This window comes from Drosophila subpulchrella, chromosome X, assembly GCF_014743375.2.
Source record: "Drosophila subpulchrella strain 33 F10 #4 breed RU33 chromosome X, RU_Dsub_v1.1 Primary Assembly, whole genome shotgun sequence".
Lineage (NCBI taxonomy): Eukaryota > Metazoa > Arthropoda > Insecta > Diptera > Drosophilidae > Drosophila > Drosophila subpulchrella.
Window position 1 is genome coordinate 22,489,533 of NC_050613.1, and position 17,257 is coordinate 22,506,789.

Here is a 17,257-nt window from a genome sequence, read left to right on the forward strand (position 1 = left end):
GTTTTTAAAATTGTTTTTTAAAATGTAATATTTAGAATACAATTTTTGCTAAAACAGTAACTTGAAAACTAAACATTTTCATCGGAAACAATAGTTTTCTCCACCACACCCTCAGTAATTTCCTTCGGAATTTGCCACTAATCCTAAACGTGTCAACCATATGCTGTGAATTATCACGATTTCCAACAATTAATGAAAGTAATGGCTCAATTAACTGCTGTGCAGGTTTAATCACTTTTAATTTGTGCCACCTGGCGGTGGTTTTAATTGGTGAGCGATTGCTGTGAGGCACGTGGGGCGTATACGTAATATTTGGAAGCCTGCCTGTTGTTCATCCGCCCCGTGGTTCACCTGCCACCTTGTAATGCCTCAATGCCTCAAACTTTGTCTTGTTTTTTCGCCCTGTTCTTGCTGCTAGTCTTTTCGTTATTTTTTCCTTATGTTTTCCTACTTGATGTGTACATTCTGTCTTACAAATTATGTAAAATGTTTGTTTTTTGGCGCCAATGCAGATGAGTGATGGACACGCATGTGTCAGAGTTGCATAGGAAAAAGAGAAGAAAAATAGAAACCGGCCAACGACTGATAACAATATTAAGGAAGTTCAGAAATATGGAGGAAAAACACGGTATAGGTCACACAGAAAAAAATTAAAAAACAATATCTTAATGTTTGATTACAAGTAATGTTTTCCGGCATTGCTTAACCTTTTTTAAATTGTCTTTAATATTTTTCGGCAATGATTTTCATATAAAAATATTTAGTTTAATATTAAGATAATCATATTAGTTTATGTATGAACGATTTTGAAAACATTTTAAATAAACAAATAACAATAATTGTCTTTTATTATATTTTTTATCCGTTAAATATTCTATGGGATAGCTTTTTGTTTCCAATTTTCATACTTAATGGATTCCCTTATTACATATTACTTGGAGAATTACTGATAAAAGATAAACTTTTAAAACATAATTTTATAAACTTCAATTATAATGATTGATTATCAATTAAATTTTGGTGAATTTGCAAATTATTTTAAGATTATTTTCTATGTATTTAAGTTTTGAAAACAAACAAAAATCAGGCGAATTGTGAACCACAAGTGTTGGGTGCTCTATTTATTTGTTGTTGTGTCCCTGCACGCTTAACGAGGGTTAAACAGCGACTGGGGGTTAAAGGGCATTCCCCGCACCCACGCACACCCTACACACGCACACGCACACATTGAAAGGTAGACAGACACGCGCCGCTATGCAAAATTGTTGTGCGACTCGACGCGTCAACGGCACGACTGTTACTACCGCCTTTGCCGTTCCGTTTGCCGCTGCCGTTTTTCCTTTGCCATACGGCAAACGGCACACCACCCACTCGCCCCCCGGAATTGCCACCCATCACCACCCACCGCCCACCACCCCCGGTGGCATACCAACCCACACCAGAGCACACCAGACCCGCCAGACCCGCCAGGTCCATGTCCGTTCGCCAAAAACCGAGAGCGTTCGTGTGTTACCGCCTCTGTCGACGTTGCCGTCGCTGTCGGCGTCGCTGCCTCGGCCCGGCCAAACAAAAAAAGTATTCAACAACAAAAAATAAAATGCTGGCTACAAAATACAGAGAGCGACAAAAAAAAAATAAGTAATGGGAACCTTGGGCAATCGTTCATTGGTTAGCAACTGATAACAAACATTTGTCGGCCTGCCGGCAGCATCATTCAAGCCAAAGACAGATTTTTAGATGAAGTACAGTGATACCTCGTTTTGGAAAAATAAAATAAATTTCCTAAGCCTGTAAAACATATGAATTTTTAAATAAGTTAAAAAAATAAGGCATCCTATATTTTTTTTTATATATAACTTTTAGTTTTTAGTTATAAATAAACACCAAAAAGTAATATACTTTTAATATTCCCTTATTTAAAATGTTCTTATTTATAGAGTTTGTATACATTTTTATATTTTTCTTTATCTCTGCATCAAAAAAAGAATCCTTTATAAGACTTATACTTAATCCAAAATGTGTTGGAACTTTGTTTAAGAAATAAAGAGTTAACGCAGATAATAAGGGAAGGAATCTTAAGATTCAATGTTTTATTTGAACCTCTTCATCAAAAAAGAATCCTATTAAAAATAAATTATTTTTTTAATCTCAAATGAGTTAGAACTTTGATTAATAAATATAAAGCTAATAGAAATAGCAAGGGAAGGAATATATATTTTTCTTTTTATCATTTATCATTGGATTTCTTGACCAAAAAAAAATAAAAGCCTACTTTTAGGCACCTTTACAAGTGATTTGAAATCTTGAAAGGTATATACCATTTATAAATGATAAAATAAAAAATACACAAAGACCAGAGGTTTACCAACAGCCAGGACCCACTGTACCCGTCAACAGTTTACCGTTCGTCTGCCGCCCATCGTTTACCGTTGGCCGATTTGTGACGTACCACCGTTCCGCAATTTCGCCGTTCCGATGAGCGTTGAACGGTTGCACGATTTCACGATTTCTGAATTTCACGACTCGACGACTTGACGACCCTCCGATTTTTAGTACGCATGTCCCAGGCGACAAACAACAAGAAGCAAAAACAAAAAAGTGGGCGCGAAAGGACAACAAACAAAGTAAATTGCCGAGCGGCCAGTGGGTGCAAGCGAGACGGCAGCAATCGGAGAGAGCGGGACGGCAGCAGTCGGAGAAAGCGAAAGCGAAAGGTTGGAAATCTGAGCCTTTGTGTCTGCTCCTGCTTTTCTTTTTAATGTGTAGGTATAGTATAGCGACATCAATCACCTTAAACCGAAACGCAAAAGATTCGACATTGGATTACCCCTCAATTCATTATAGAACTAAATTTTCAGCGTTGGAATGGAACCTAAATGTTCCATCCTTACGAGCATAACCATCATTAGACTTAAAGGAGCAATTTATAAGGAATTCAATAAAAAAAGTCCTTAAAAGTGTCTTAGGATGTATCCTATCTTGATGTATCCTATAGATCTACATTTTTAGCGTTGGAATGGAACCGAAATGTTCTATCCTTACGAGCATAACAATCATAAGACTTAAAGGAGCAATTTATAAGGAATTCAAATAAAAAAAATGTTCTTAAAAGTGTCTTGGGATGTATCTTATCTTGATGTATCCTATAGATCTACACTTTCAGCGTTGGAATGGAAGCTAAATGTTCTATCCTTACGAGCATTACAATCATAAGACTTAAAGGAGCAATTTATAAAGAATTTAATAAAAAGTCCTTAAAAGTTTCTTAAAAGGATGATTGCTTTCTATATTTTTCTGGTTGTAGTTGCTTTATATTTTAAACTTAAATTTAAAGTTATAATTTTTTTCATGACTAAACCATTTTTAAATATCCAATTTCATTAGGGTTGGTTCTTTTTTAATATTCAACGAATTTTAGCTAGCAAATAATTTGTTCTGATATCCTGTTATTCTTCTAAATATTTCAAACAATTAATTTTTATTTGTAAAAATAATTTTACTACTCGTAAAAAATATTTACATGTATTTAAGTTTTTCAAAATATGTTTAACGACCAAGTATTTTAGAATTCTAGAATAGTTCTTAAAAAATAAAAAAAAAATATTTTTTTTTACTTTATGTTTCCTTGTATAGGGTATCGTTTCCCCGCATACGAATCTACTAATCTATCCAAGTGCCCCGATTGATGGCTTAGAATGGGAATGGGGTACACCGGTCGTCATAGCCACTTAAGCCGCAGCAATTTTTAAGGGACATCTGGCCGTAAGGACATTCAACCGGCTCTCTCACGGATTGAGCACCACTCCCGTCCGTTTCCATCCACTCACCACGTGCTTGGGTCCTGGGACATGTTCGAGAGATTTCAATTAGCTGTGGGCCACCTAATGGTTGTGGCCTCGATTTTTCTGCATCGACTGCAGGGGCTAAAAGGGTCTCCACTTTAATGGGACGGATATTAACCCATTTATTCGCATAATTAAGATTTTTACAACAGTAGCTTGCTTTAAGAAAATTAAATATCTCATTATTACAGGAATCCTTTCAGGAAACTTAAATTAAAAAACTTTTCCCCGCTACCAATTAGTTCAACATTAATAAAATTGTTGTGGTGATAACAACTTTGTTTGAAAAACTTAACTTTATACCAAATTTAAAAAAAAAAAACTTTCGTCAAAGGAGAAACTTTGTTTTATCGAGATATAATATATATTAATAAAGTATAACTTTAAAGAGAGACTGTTGTATACGGAGATAAGATAAACAAGGAAGAACGCTATAGTCGAGTACCTCGACTATCAGATACCCGTTACTCAGCTAAAGGGACCAAAGGAAAATGGAGATATGCAAGCAGCAAAGCGAGATTGAAATGCGCCACCTACCGGCGGTAGACAGATTTAAGCGTTGTGGGCGTTAGAGTGGGCGTGGCAAAGTTTTTTTTGGATTAATCGATAGGTATTGACAAGACCAATACATTTCAGTTAACATTTTTGATCTAGCGTGAAAATTGTGGGCGCCATAGGTTTGGGCGGTTTGTAGGCGTTCTAATGGGCGTGGCATATTCGCGTGACAAAATTGCGCTGCGCTTAAGCCTAAGGAATCTAAATCTGAAATCCCATTTCTCAATCTTTGATATTTTTCAAGATATCCGCGTTCATATTTACGATTTTTTGAAGTTTGTGGGCGGTTTGTGGGCGTTCAAGTGGGCGTGGCAAACTTTTTTTTGGGTCAATCGATAGGTATTGATGAGAACAAGACATTTCAGTTAAAATTTTTATTCTAGCATGAAAACTGTAGGAGCCACAGTTTTGGGCGGTTTGTGGGCGTTAGAGTGGGCGTGGCACTCTGCTGAAACAAACTTGCGCTGCGTAAGAAGCTCAGGAATCTGCACGCCTAATCTCAATAGCCTAGCTCTTATAGTTTCCGAGATCTCAGCGTTCATCCGGACGGACAGACAGACGGACAGACGGACAGACGGACAGACGGACAGACGGACAGACGGACATGGCTAGATCGACTCGGCTAGTGATCCTGATCAAGAATATATATACTTTATGGGGTCGGAAACGCTTCCTTCTGCCTGTTACATACTTTCCGACGAATCTAGTATACCCTTTTACTCTACGAGTAACGGGTATAAAAATATAATGAGACCTAATATACCTAATATCTTCATAAAACCCTATGTTTGCTAAAGAACCTTGTGGAATAACTTGTACCAGAGTTAGTGGCAATGCCAGATGTATATAGAATATATGATTATGGTCTTAATGAGATGTATGCAGTGTGTATCTTACCAAGATCTCTTCCAATTCACTCTTAAATGTTCTGCTGAGGGCCTGGGCGCTCACATTATTTGCGATCTGATTCTGATTGAGTGTTGATTGGTTGGTTTGATTGGATGAGGCGTCGTTGTTAAACTCATAGGCGCAATTGCGATTTAAATTTGAAGTTTTGATAAACTGTGCGATATTCAGGTATAGTAAGTAGTAGTAGTATTAGTAGTAGGCGTGGAGTGGAAGAAGAGAAGAACAGATAACAGTATAGAGTAGAGCAGATCGAGTGAGATGAAAACAACGCCGAAACAGAAGATATAAACAATTGGAACTTGAATCTAGAAATAATCAGGGGTCCCTTAAAAACCTCTAGTAATTCAAAACTAATATAAAGGAAATAAGCTAAAAACAAGACGGAACAAATTTCTCATTGGGTTTCGCATATAAAATATATTATTGCATACTTATGGACACTTTTTTTTAATAGTTTTTTAAATCTCTAGAAAATGCACTGATCCTTAAGGGATATATAAAATTCTTAGAGAAACAGGCAAACAACTGAATATTGCAAAACACAACTATGAGGAAGAGCTATGTTAACGTAAAGGGACAACCTGAAGAATTGAATTCATATTGAAACAAAGCTTGAAACAGGAAGATCGTATAGGGTCAGTATAGGGTAATAGAATAGAATTAGAAATATAATCATTAGGCAAAAGAAAATATTTTCTCAAATTTCGAGAGGAAGAAAAAACATTATTAAGTAGAGTATAAACAAATGACTAGTGTAAGCAAGTGGTTACTGGTCCAAACAGGGGTAGAGTACATAAATGGGAGTTTAACGGATCTAGAAATAAAATCCCATACTCAAAAATTAACAGATCAACAACAGTACAATGTGGAGGAGATTGTTTTAAAAAATAATTTAGGGAGAGAGATATTTTAAAGCATAAACATATGGTTAAGAAAGGAGCTTATCTTGAAGCGAAACTTTAAACTTAAATATATATAGAGAAGGGATGAGATCTTAACAGATGAATTAAGTTTGTTGAAATGACACGTAATGATATTGAAACGAAAATCTAAGGTCTTTCTAATCGGGAAGAAACATATTGTCTAATTGGGGATACGAATTCATTCACATCTCCCCCAAAAATAAGTTTCAATCCTGGATTTGTAACGTTCTAGTTCTATGTAGCAAAGTGAAGTCCCCGAGGATCCTACTCACATCGGCTATTTTAACGGCCTGTCCGTCCTTCTCCCATTTGGTTGCAATTTGCAAGGTTTCCGCTGTCTTTTGCTGTATGCTCTTCGAGTCGTCCAATAATGTCAATTCATAGAATTCTTGTATATCTGAAATGGAAAATAGTCCTCTATTATTATATATGTTATTGTTATTGACCTTAAAACTAGTTCACAGCATAATTTGTAGAATATATCAGTCAAATAAAATACATAAGCCCGTGATAAGTAAACTAAAGTTCTTGTTACAGAAAAGGCATTTACATTTTATTTTTTAAGTACTAAAACATTTTAAAACACTTGACATTTTTGCTAGGACATCTACATAGAACACAAGGTATACAATTTTTAGACATTTATAAATCTTACAAGATGATTCTAGATCATTACAGGTTTATTTTTTTTAGTTCTATTAAAATTCCAAAGATAATCTTGATGTCTTGGATACATGTTTTATATAATCGAATTTTAAATAAACAATACAATTTCAACAACATTTTTATTGGTTAGCCTTTTCAAATAGTTGCATCTGAGATCTTAGAAATATTCGTATTGTAATAAAATTGTAACTGTTTAAGTTATTTCTGCAAATAAAAACCAAAATGACACTGCCTTCTTAAGTTATACAAAAATTGGGAATATAAGCTTCGCTCTGTCCTTAATTAATTAACAGATCAATGATTTCTTAAATCCTTTCATAAGTGCAGAGCTCCAAAAATAAATTGAAAAGAGTCCTTATTAGTATTCCATTGATATTTGAATTCTGAAGTGAAAGAAAATAGATTAGACATTGTGACAGCAACAACCGAAAATCAAATCCCTTACCTCAGAAAAAGCTATTGGTCCAAGCTTTTCGAAATGACCACACTGTATCTCGGTTTATTTCTTCAGCTGCTGGCAATAATCCTCTTTTATGAATATGTCCGGTCCGAGGGCCTTTAAATCGGACTTCTCTCGCTTGCCTACTCAGCGGAAAAGAAAAACCACACTCAAGCCCGAGAGAGATGAATAATTAACTCCTTCACACCCGAACAGTACGGATTCTTTTATTGTGAAAACAAACAGGGAATAAAAGTGACAGTGCGGTTAATAAAACTGAGCACATTGAGTAACGATAACGAGCAACTGAAGTGCAGTCGAACGAATAAACAAACGGATCGAAGGCTCAGACGGGATTTTGTAGTTAACTTGTAGTGAAATGCACTGGAAAAAATGCATTGAAAAAGTTCAAAATGCCCAGAAAAAATTATTTATTTAAGGAAATTTCTATGACTTATCTTGAAGTCTGTTAGACAGCATTATAAGACATTTTTTTAAACATTTTAAACATTTTTTAACCAATTTAATTTAGTAAACAATGCTAGTTCATATATTCATATGAAAATATGAATAATAAATGAATGAATTTAATAAATACTAGCTAACGGGTCCTTCGACTTGAAACTTGTTAGACTTTGATTCACTTCATATATTTTTCCTATTAAATATTGGAGTCATTTTTACCATAGCCTTAACTCTTTTTTTTAAGCAATAGTTTATTCAAATACCAATGGGTTTTCTAACAGCCTCTAACTCATTCATTATTTAACTGCCAGCTTTAAATTCATTAGTGATTTCAGTGTGAAACGGGCTTTTATGCTTAAATTATTACAGTGTCATACAGTCATTGAACAGCTTTTCCCAGAGAAGCGGAAATCAGAAACTGTCAGAATGCATCTTAAATGCACACATTTCAATGCAAACTGACGCTGCCACTGACAGCGGAAGGGGCGTACTGAAAGTGGGGGCGTGGCAGTCCTTGTATATGGTACATATATGCATATACCCATATGCCGCCTGCCAATATGTTTCGCCTTAACAGCAGTCAAGTGGCCCAAATGGGTGGGGGAAACTAAAATTCAACTGAAACTCGGAACCAAAAAAAAACTGGACAAAAAATAAAATTCAAACGAAATCCATGGCGCCCATTTAATTTCCTGTGCCCGACAGCTCCAAAAGAGGGAAGGAGACGGTCGCAGAAGGGGGGAAAGAGAGGGCAGGAGCATTGAATTCCATGGGGCATTGCTATGCCACCAATACTGCATGGAAAAGTACTCGCAGTCATTGAAATGTGTGTACATAAAGTACAGCTCCCTCGAAAACTAATGGTTTCCCTGGGGAAATTCGCCAGGCACTTCGAGCCAATATATTTAAAATACGCAAAACACAGACAATTTTATAAAGAATTTATTTAGCCATTAAAAAAAACAAAATATAAAATCATTTCATAAAATTGGAAACATGTTAAAAATATTTTGAAACTTGGTTTATAAAAGGAAACCTTGCAAAAACGTATTCACAAGTAAAGTACAAATCTTATATGATTAATTAAATAGTTTACCATATCTCAATAAAGTCAATAGATCTATGAAAAACTTAAGATATTAATTTATTTCATTAAACAAAAAAAAAGTCTTTGGTATATATAAGTACCCTCTTTGAATTTCTTTTAATTTTTCCACCCATTAAAGATAGAAAATACATATTTTAGATTTTCTTTTCCGAGAGACTACTGTATGTACAGTACACATAAGCATTGGCACTTCTATGCGTTATGCAATCGATTTGGCCACTTGAACTTAAACTGAGTTATCGGAATGCTTCCTGTAAATGGCTTCATAAGCATTGTTATTCCTCCCACCCATGATTGCCTCTTCAATTTGTGTTCTGCTTTGTTTCCCTCGGTTTTTGTTTTTATTTTTGTTTTGCCAACATTTTTTAGCTTGGCTCAGCTGAATGCCAATGGCGATGAAAAAAAAAGATGCTAAACTTCAGGTTACGCCATCTCTCGTTTTATCTCGCTGTGGGGAATTCCAGGAAATCGATAAGACCCCTTAAAATGTATCCACATTATATCTGCATATGTATTCAAATATCTACAGTTGCGGGGAAAATATTAGTGGCGATATCTTTAAGATTTGCATAGGTAATAATTTATAAATTAACAACAATTTGCAGAGTTCGAATAAAGAGCAGAATTCTTTAAAAATAAACGGAAAAATATATCCTTTTTTTCAATGGATTGGTTATTTTATTATACTTTGTTCTTTCGGAACTTTAATATATTTTTAAACTTTTTCAAAAATTAAAACTGTTATATAGAACAGAATTGTGTTTCTTTACTATTCAGCACAGAAATATATCCCAACACTTGTTTTAATCTATTTCTGTACATTGATACTATTATTTCTACCGCAATTGTACCTTTTGTGTATGTAAATGTAAGTATGCTGCACATGATTCGAATTCTAGGCCAATTAAATTGGGATTTTGGCCCGCACATGGCTCTTCATGACCTTTCACACCCCAACACAACCCCTGGCGCATCCTTATCTCTATCCTTCGCTTCAACTTGAGTGCCAATTGTTGTGCCCGTATAACACTGAAAGCTAAAACTGTGAAAATAAATATTAAACTAAGATTTATCAACGCTTAAGAGAGATCTAGAAAATATTACGCATACGCAGTGTTGTCCAGACTTTAATGTTTTCAGTTTTAACGTCAATTGTAATCTAACTGAATTTGTATGACCATAGACACAATTAATAATTGTACCGTGTCATAAGAGCACAACAGATTCAATGCAAATGTTTTCCACAAAAGCGAGAGAGAGAGAGGCAGCTAGGGATTGAAACCCAACCTAAAGTTTAACATAATACCCAAAACACACCCACACTCACGTGTTTCGTGTGTTGGGATGCGGCTAATACCTTGTTAATTATTTCACACGCACACACACACCTCAAATTCAGAGGATGGACCTTAGTAGCTACTTTAATTCAAGGTTATAAGCCCACTTTCCTCCAATTTACATTATCACAATTTTTTAGAGCATTTGATTACTGAGATATTTAGGTGTAAGACGATTTCAGAGATGTATTTCATTTAAAATTGTTATCAAATAGTGATCGATAACATATCGACTCTTCCAGCCTCAAGCATGACTGATCACGTTTGGTGGAAGTGTGACCAGGTGGTTACCTAAATTTGGGTCCACCCAAATGCTTAGCCATATAAAAGCTCCTGCTTTCCAACGTGTCACGTGTTTGGCTTGTTTGCATTTCAGTTTGTGTGTGCTTGTTAGCCGTTTAACATTTCTGACACGCCAAGCGCAGCCACTGAAACTGTAACGGTAACCGTAACAGGAGAAGAGGAAGAGGAAGCACCGGCGGGATAGAATGGAGAAGAAGAAGCAGAATGAGAAGGAAAAGAGGACTCTAGCGAAACGAAAAGGATTATGCAACTGCCACTGACAGCGGGCAACACATTTTGCACCCAGGGGGCCAATAGAATAGTACGTTGGCAGGGGGCACACAGTGCGAGCGAAAGAGACGGGGAATGGGGGGGGGGGTTAGAAAGAGACGGGGAGCCAGAACTTTTGCAAATTATACAACAGGCAGAACCCGCCGAACAGACAACTGCAGACCAACCGCCCGTCTCAAAATGGATGGACGTATGGACAGGGAGCGAGACGGGGATACGGATACCGAAAGAAATGGGCGAGAAAAAATTCAAATCAGCGCTGCCAAAAATCCAGCACAAGCTAAAAACTTAATCCAGATAAATCTCATAAGTTCACCAAAAACATTTTAAAAGTGTTTGAAATATATATGGATATACTTTCGCACTACACCGGTTTTTAGCTGATATCCTTCATATATCGTTGGAACCGGATATGGTTAGGTTACTAAAATATATCAAGATTCTAAAATAAGGAATTAAGGACAATTCAAAATTTAGTAGCTATCTCTATAATAGATATAAAGATCTGGAAAATATTTTAAGATTATAGATACAATATTAAAGATATCCCTCAATGCAAGCTAGCCAGATTTTCGAGATAGTTAGGATCTCTAGACTCTGATTGAAAAAGTAACCAGCTTTTTTATTGATCTTTGAGAACAACCAGATTTTGTGAAAAAAGCTAAATTACCCGCATTACTGTTGGACGCCTGCTGTTTCAATTGCTGCGCTGCTTGTGCTATTTGACCCAAATCCCATGCAATATTATCGTTTTACTGTCGCTGTTCTGTTGTTGCTCTTCCCTTTGTTGCTGCTGCTTGTGTTGCTGCTGCTTGTCAAGTGAAAATAATTTCCAACAAGAAGAGCCCGACAAAAAATCGATAGTCGATAGGCAACTGTACAGATAAGAACTACTTTTCAAGGATCTTTCCGGCTCATCAACCACTTTCTAACAATCTTGGCCTGCAAGTTGGCAACTTTGTTTGAGTTTAAAGTTTTGAAATCAATATGATGATGATGAGCTTGGTTAACTCTTATTTTACGCTGTACTTGGGTACGCATATTTACCACTGTGGGCGGCCATCAGGGAGTTTATAATAGTCCGACTTTATACAAAAAGTTTTACACTGATGAATTATTTTAACATTTATAAGTATTTAGGCCCTTATAGTTAATTATACCGAAGAAAAGACTAAATATCGAATTTATCGATAGATTTACAAGTCGATTACTTACCTAACAGCGCTTGAAACAAGCGAGATTTAAATATGCGTATAACGCGTTCGATTGCAATACGCAGCGCCCGATCCTGCGGCTCAGAAAGTCTGGCATGATAATCCTCGAGCAGCTCGAGAGCCCGATGAGCTTCTGCAAAATATAGAAAATAATATGATCAGTATATAAGGTATATAAAAAATATTTTTTTATCAAATTTACAAGCCAAAACTTAATTTACTTAAATATTATATGCCTATGCTTCTTGATCGTTTTAAACCATGTCTTTCCTTTACTGGTCCTAGACCATAATGCAATTTTTTAGTTTCTTTATAATATATTAAAAAGATTATATTTTTAAAGATATGGTTGGGATAGTTAGGGGGCCAGAAACTAACTACTTTGTATCTCCGCAATTCGTTCCTCCTCATCCTGGCTGATCTCCAGACCCGCCTGTCCAAAAACCGTTGACCAGAAGCCCCGCTCGGAACCCTTTTCCGAACCCTGATCCGAACCACTCTCCCCTGCCGATTCCAGAATATGGGATCTCTGCTTGGGCTTTGGTTTAGCCTTCGGCTTGGCCTTTAACTGCAATTCCGACTGCGATTTCTCGAGACTTTCCCGCTCGAGGGTTTCGATGATGGTGCGGAAACGACTCAGTTCCATTCGCAAACCCTCGGCACTATGTCGACTGGATGAGGAGACGGAGAGTCCGGAAATTCCGGACAGCAGGCGGCATCGAGCTGCGCCCGAGGAAGAGGACGAAGGACCCTCCCACTCATCTCGCGAGGCATCACTCTCGGACTTCTCAAAATACCCGGATTCCACATCCGGCGTTCGAACCATCGAGGTGGAGGATAGTAAGTGTCCGTATTCCAAGAGATCCTGAGCCGAATAGAAGCATTCAACGGATTCGCGGACACTATCGCGTAGGGAAGTGGGACACTTCAGGGGTTCGGGATCGATTTCGGTTTCCACTTGAGATTCTCTTTGAGGTTCCTTCTCTATATCAGCATCTGTAATGGGTATTGCTCGATTGATATCATCGATTTCTTCAGGCACTTCTATGGCTTCCGCCGATGACTGAACCAGAACCACCAATGGCGGCTGGTCTTCTGCACGAATCTGCGCTTTCTTCGGCGGCAGCAAAGACTCCTCTTCGGGCTCCTCCTCATCGTCCGCGGGGGAAGAATCCTCCTCGGGCTCGTCATCGTCATGGAAGGTCTTGTCATCGCTGCTCAGCAGACCCTCGTTGGGATCGCTGCTCTTCTCCCGATCCGAGTCCGTGTCTGAATCCATTTTAAGCGGACCAGCAATAGCGCAATGTAGACCTCTCTTCGGGTCCAAGTATCGCACTCAACTGGCCCGACTTTTGAGCTTTATAATGCCCATAGTTCGGGGGCTGCTACCGCCGATAAATCAATAAAGATTGACGCTTTTTAAACATGTTTCTCGTTCTGTTTGGCCCTTTCATGTTTCTTGTTTTGCCTTAAACACACTAAGTACAAATTATCTTAGTGCCTGTTGCTTTAAATGTGGGTTAGGAGCTCTAAAGTTCCATATGCTTTTAAAGGTTTACAAACGGTAAAGAATTACAAATGCTTTTGAATTATTCCAACCACTTTTACTTAATCAATATCCAATTAATTCAGTAACAAATTTACTGAGGTATATCTACTTTTAGAATTTTACAAGTGCTCTCCAATTAAGTAAGCCGAACTGATTGCTAAAACATGCTCTACACCAATTTGCAATTAGACAAGATTCTAATGGACATTTTTTTGCACATAGTTTGTTGTCCCTCTTTCGGAGAGGTCAGGGGTCAAGTCCCATCCTGTCGCTGGTCGACGTTGGTCGTTCGTCTAATGTTTGCCAAAAAATTAAACACATAATTTATTATTATAATCGAGTCGCATTGTGGCCCCCCCAGCAAACACAGACACCCCAAAATATGTATATTTAAACCCAGAATGTATCTGTATGTCCGTAGTTTGATGTCCCCAGCACGCGTCAAACGCCGACGATGACCTTCACTGACCATTTGCGAGGCTGCTGGCATCCCCGAACCCATCCCCATACCCATCACCATACCCAAAAACATTTTCCCATTCCATTTTCCGACTTTTACAGCTTTTGTGCCACTCTTCTTTCGGTTTTTCTGTTTTTCTTCCCCGCTCTTTGTTGGTTTTTGGCCATTTCATTTGCCCAAATATGATTTGTATGTGACATAATCAAATAAAATTCTTTGTCTGCATTAATTTAGTTTTTTTTATAGAGGTTCTAAAGCAGTTGGATGCATTTATATGGCCAAAGTCCCATCAAAAGCAATTAAGACAACTTTTTTGGTAAACTTTTGCTGCCACCTAAAAAGTTAAATGATCTACTAAAATTACAATTGAAAAACTAATACCAACTTTCGTGTGCATACAGTTTAAAACTTTTCCGCAAATCAATGTACTATTGCCTAAAGTCTATTACAAAAATGTTGTACTGCTATTTGTAAGTAAATAGATTGTTAGGGACACTTTAAAAAATATATTACTAAACAAGGAAGAACGCTATAGTCGAGTACCTCGACTATCAGATACCCGTTACTCAGCTAAAGGGACCAAAGGAAAGTGGAGATATGCAAGCAGCAAATGCGCCACCTACCGGCGGTAGACCGATTAAAGCGTTTTGGGCGTTAGATTGGGCGTGGCAAACTTTTTTTTAAATCAATCCATAGGTATTGACAAGACCAATACATCTCAGTTAAAATTTTGTATCTAGCATGAAAATTGTGGGCGCCACAGGCTTGGGCGGTTTGTGGGCGTTAGAGTGGGCGTGGCATATTCGCGTGACAAACTTGCGCTGCGCTCAAGCCTACGGAATCTAAATCTGAAATCCCATTTCTCTATCTTTGATATTTTCCGAGATATTCTCGTTCATATTTACGATTTTTTGAAGTTTGTGGGCGGTTTGTGGGCGTTCAAGTGGGCGTGGCAAACTTTTTTTTGGGTCAATCGATAGGTATTGACGGGAACAATACATTTCAGTTAAAATTTTTATTCTAGCATGAAAACTGTAGGAGCCACCGTTTTGGGCGGTTTGTAGGCGTTAAAGTGGGCGTGGCACTCTGCTGAAACAAACTTGCGCTGCGTAAGAAGCTCAGGAATCTGCACGCTTAATCTCAATAGCCTAGCTCTTATAGTTTCCAAGATCTCAGCGTTCATCCGGACGGACAGACAGACGGACAGACGGACAGACGGACAGACGGACAGACGGACAGACGGACATGGCTAGATCGACTCGGCTAGTGATCCTGATCAAGAATATATATACTTTATAGGGTCGGAAACGCTTCCTTCTGCCTGTTACATACTTTCCGACGAATCTAGTATACCCTTTTACTCTACGAGTAACGGGTATAAAAAGGTACCTATACAAACAAAATGTTATGGGGTAAAATTAGCCAATAAGGATAGTTACGTAACTGTAAAAACAGTTTAAAGCTTTTCCGTAAATCAATTTACTATTGCCTAAAGTCTATTACAAAAATGTTGTACTGCAAATTGTAACTACATAGATTGTTAGGGACAAAATATATTAGTAAAAAAGTACCTACACAAAAAATTGTTATGGGGTAAAATGTACCAATAAGGATAGTTACGCAACTATAAATAAAAGGTTAAAAACTATTAAAATTAGTGCTTGTATTTTATTATGTCTCTGCTTACTATTTAACAGTAAAACTACCACAAAATGGTAAATTGTGTATTTTGTTGTTGGGAGAGTAACAATTTCGTTGGTCAATTTGACAATTCGATGGGTTGGAACCATTTAACTAGTATATTGGTAAGTTTTACCCAAAAGTTGATTAGTGTGTACATACTTAAAACAATACTATGCTGGATATGGTACCTATTTTTATATATTGCATTTGTTTTAAGTTATTATATCAAATACCATAACCTACTCCTTGAACTATGCACAGTTCTAACTATAGCACCATTCATGGGGCAGCCAATTAAATGGATTTCTACGTAACGCTGAAGAGTGATATATGCATAGTGGAAAACTGAAAAAAAGGGGAGAATAAGAGTGCAATTTTCCGCTTACCTTGCTTTTTCACTGGCATTCTGTGAGCGGTGTTTCTGCTACTATTTATGGTGGTGCTGGTGGAAATGGCAGCGGAAATGGCGGTGGTGCAGCAGCTTTGAGTGTGGTTCAACGCCGCCGAACTCGGAAAAGCGTGGGTCGCAATTTTGAGAATTTACTGGAGTCGCTTTCGAGTGGAATTATGCGGGGAAATCGCTTTGGCTTTTCGTTCGTCCTTTTTTAGTTCTGCGGGCACATATACATATATATATATATATTTGATATATATATAATATTTTTGTATATAGTATATGGTGGTGTGTTTTATGTACAAATATTGTTGTATTTTGGCTTTCAAACGAAGTTGGAGATTTGCTTTTAATTTTGCGCTTTCAGTTTTTTGTTTTTTTTTGGGGCAGTTTTGTGGTTACATTGACGTGTGCGTTTTCTCTCGATTTCTTTTCGGAATTTCACATCTCAGTGGCTCCTCGTCTACTTCCGGTTCTATGGCTTTTATATTGCACTTGAAATTCGGCTATCATCGAAATGTCGTTCTATCTTCTTCACAACACAGCACCAACACGAAAAAAAAACACAGATCGTTTTTTGCCTTTTTTTGGTTCACTTTACTTTACTCTAGAATTCCATCCACCATCTAGAGGGCGAAAGACAAAATAAAAAGGTTGAAAAACAATGCTCTTTTGGATTTATTCATCAAAACAAATTTTGTTGTATAATCATAAAAAAAAAATTTACGAAAATTGCAGACACACACGGGCGCAGTGAAATACGCTTCCGATTGCAGCGAAAAAAGTACAGTGGTAACTCGCTAAGGGGCATTTTTAAAAGTATTTTGTATACGGCAAGCATCCAGCTTTTCTTTTAAATTTAAAGATATTAGACTTGCGTTTAAGAAACTGAGGAAAAGTGTTTTTCATTTAAGGGAATTTCATAAACACTATTAAATATAAAAAAAAATTCGAAACCTTTAAAAAAATTATTGAATTTTTGTTGAAGATAATATATTAATATTAAAAAATACACTTTTTGGAAACCATTTTGAAAATACACTTATTGAAAGACCTAAAAAAATCTCACATATCTTAAATAATAAATTCAAATGGTAATGTATTGACATGGTATTGATCATTACACATTACTTAAACAAA

General features: G+C 36.9%; 1 protein-coding gene across 22 annotated transcripts in view; it reads right to left on the reverse strand.

Annotated features, from left to right (window-relative positions):
• Positions 1 to 17,257, reverse strand: part of LOC119556076 (disks large 1 tumor suppressor protein) — a 45,307-nt gene that overhangs the window by 23,660 nt on the left and 4,390 nt on the right. For 13 of the 22 annotated variants that reach the window (XM_037867901.1, XM_037867916.1, XM_037867915.1 and 10 more), the window contains exons 1-4: positions 12,410 to 13,367; positions 12,033 to 12,164; positions 6,502 to 6,626; positions 5,295 to 5,459 (exon numbers count right to left, since the gene is read on the reverse strand). In XM_037867901.1, the coding sequence (XP_037723829.1) occupies positions 5,295 to 5,459; positions 6,502 to 6,626; positions 12,033 to 12,164; positions 12,410 to 13,310 (1,323 nt within the window). In that variant the 5' untranslated portion in view covers positions 13,311 to 13,367. Of the gene's footprint in view, positions 1 to 5,294; positions 5,460 to 6,501; positions 6,627 to 12,032; positions 12,165 to 12,409; positions 13,368 to 16,109; positions 16,744 to 17,257 lie in introns of those variants that run through there. The other 9 variants (XM_037867912.1, XM_037867920.1, XM_037867913.1 and 6 more) reach the window with 3 other exon arrangements.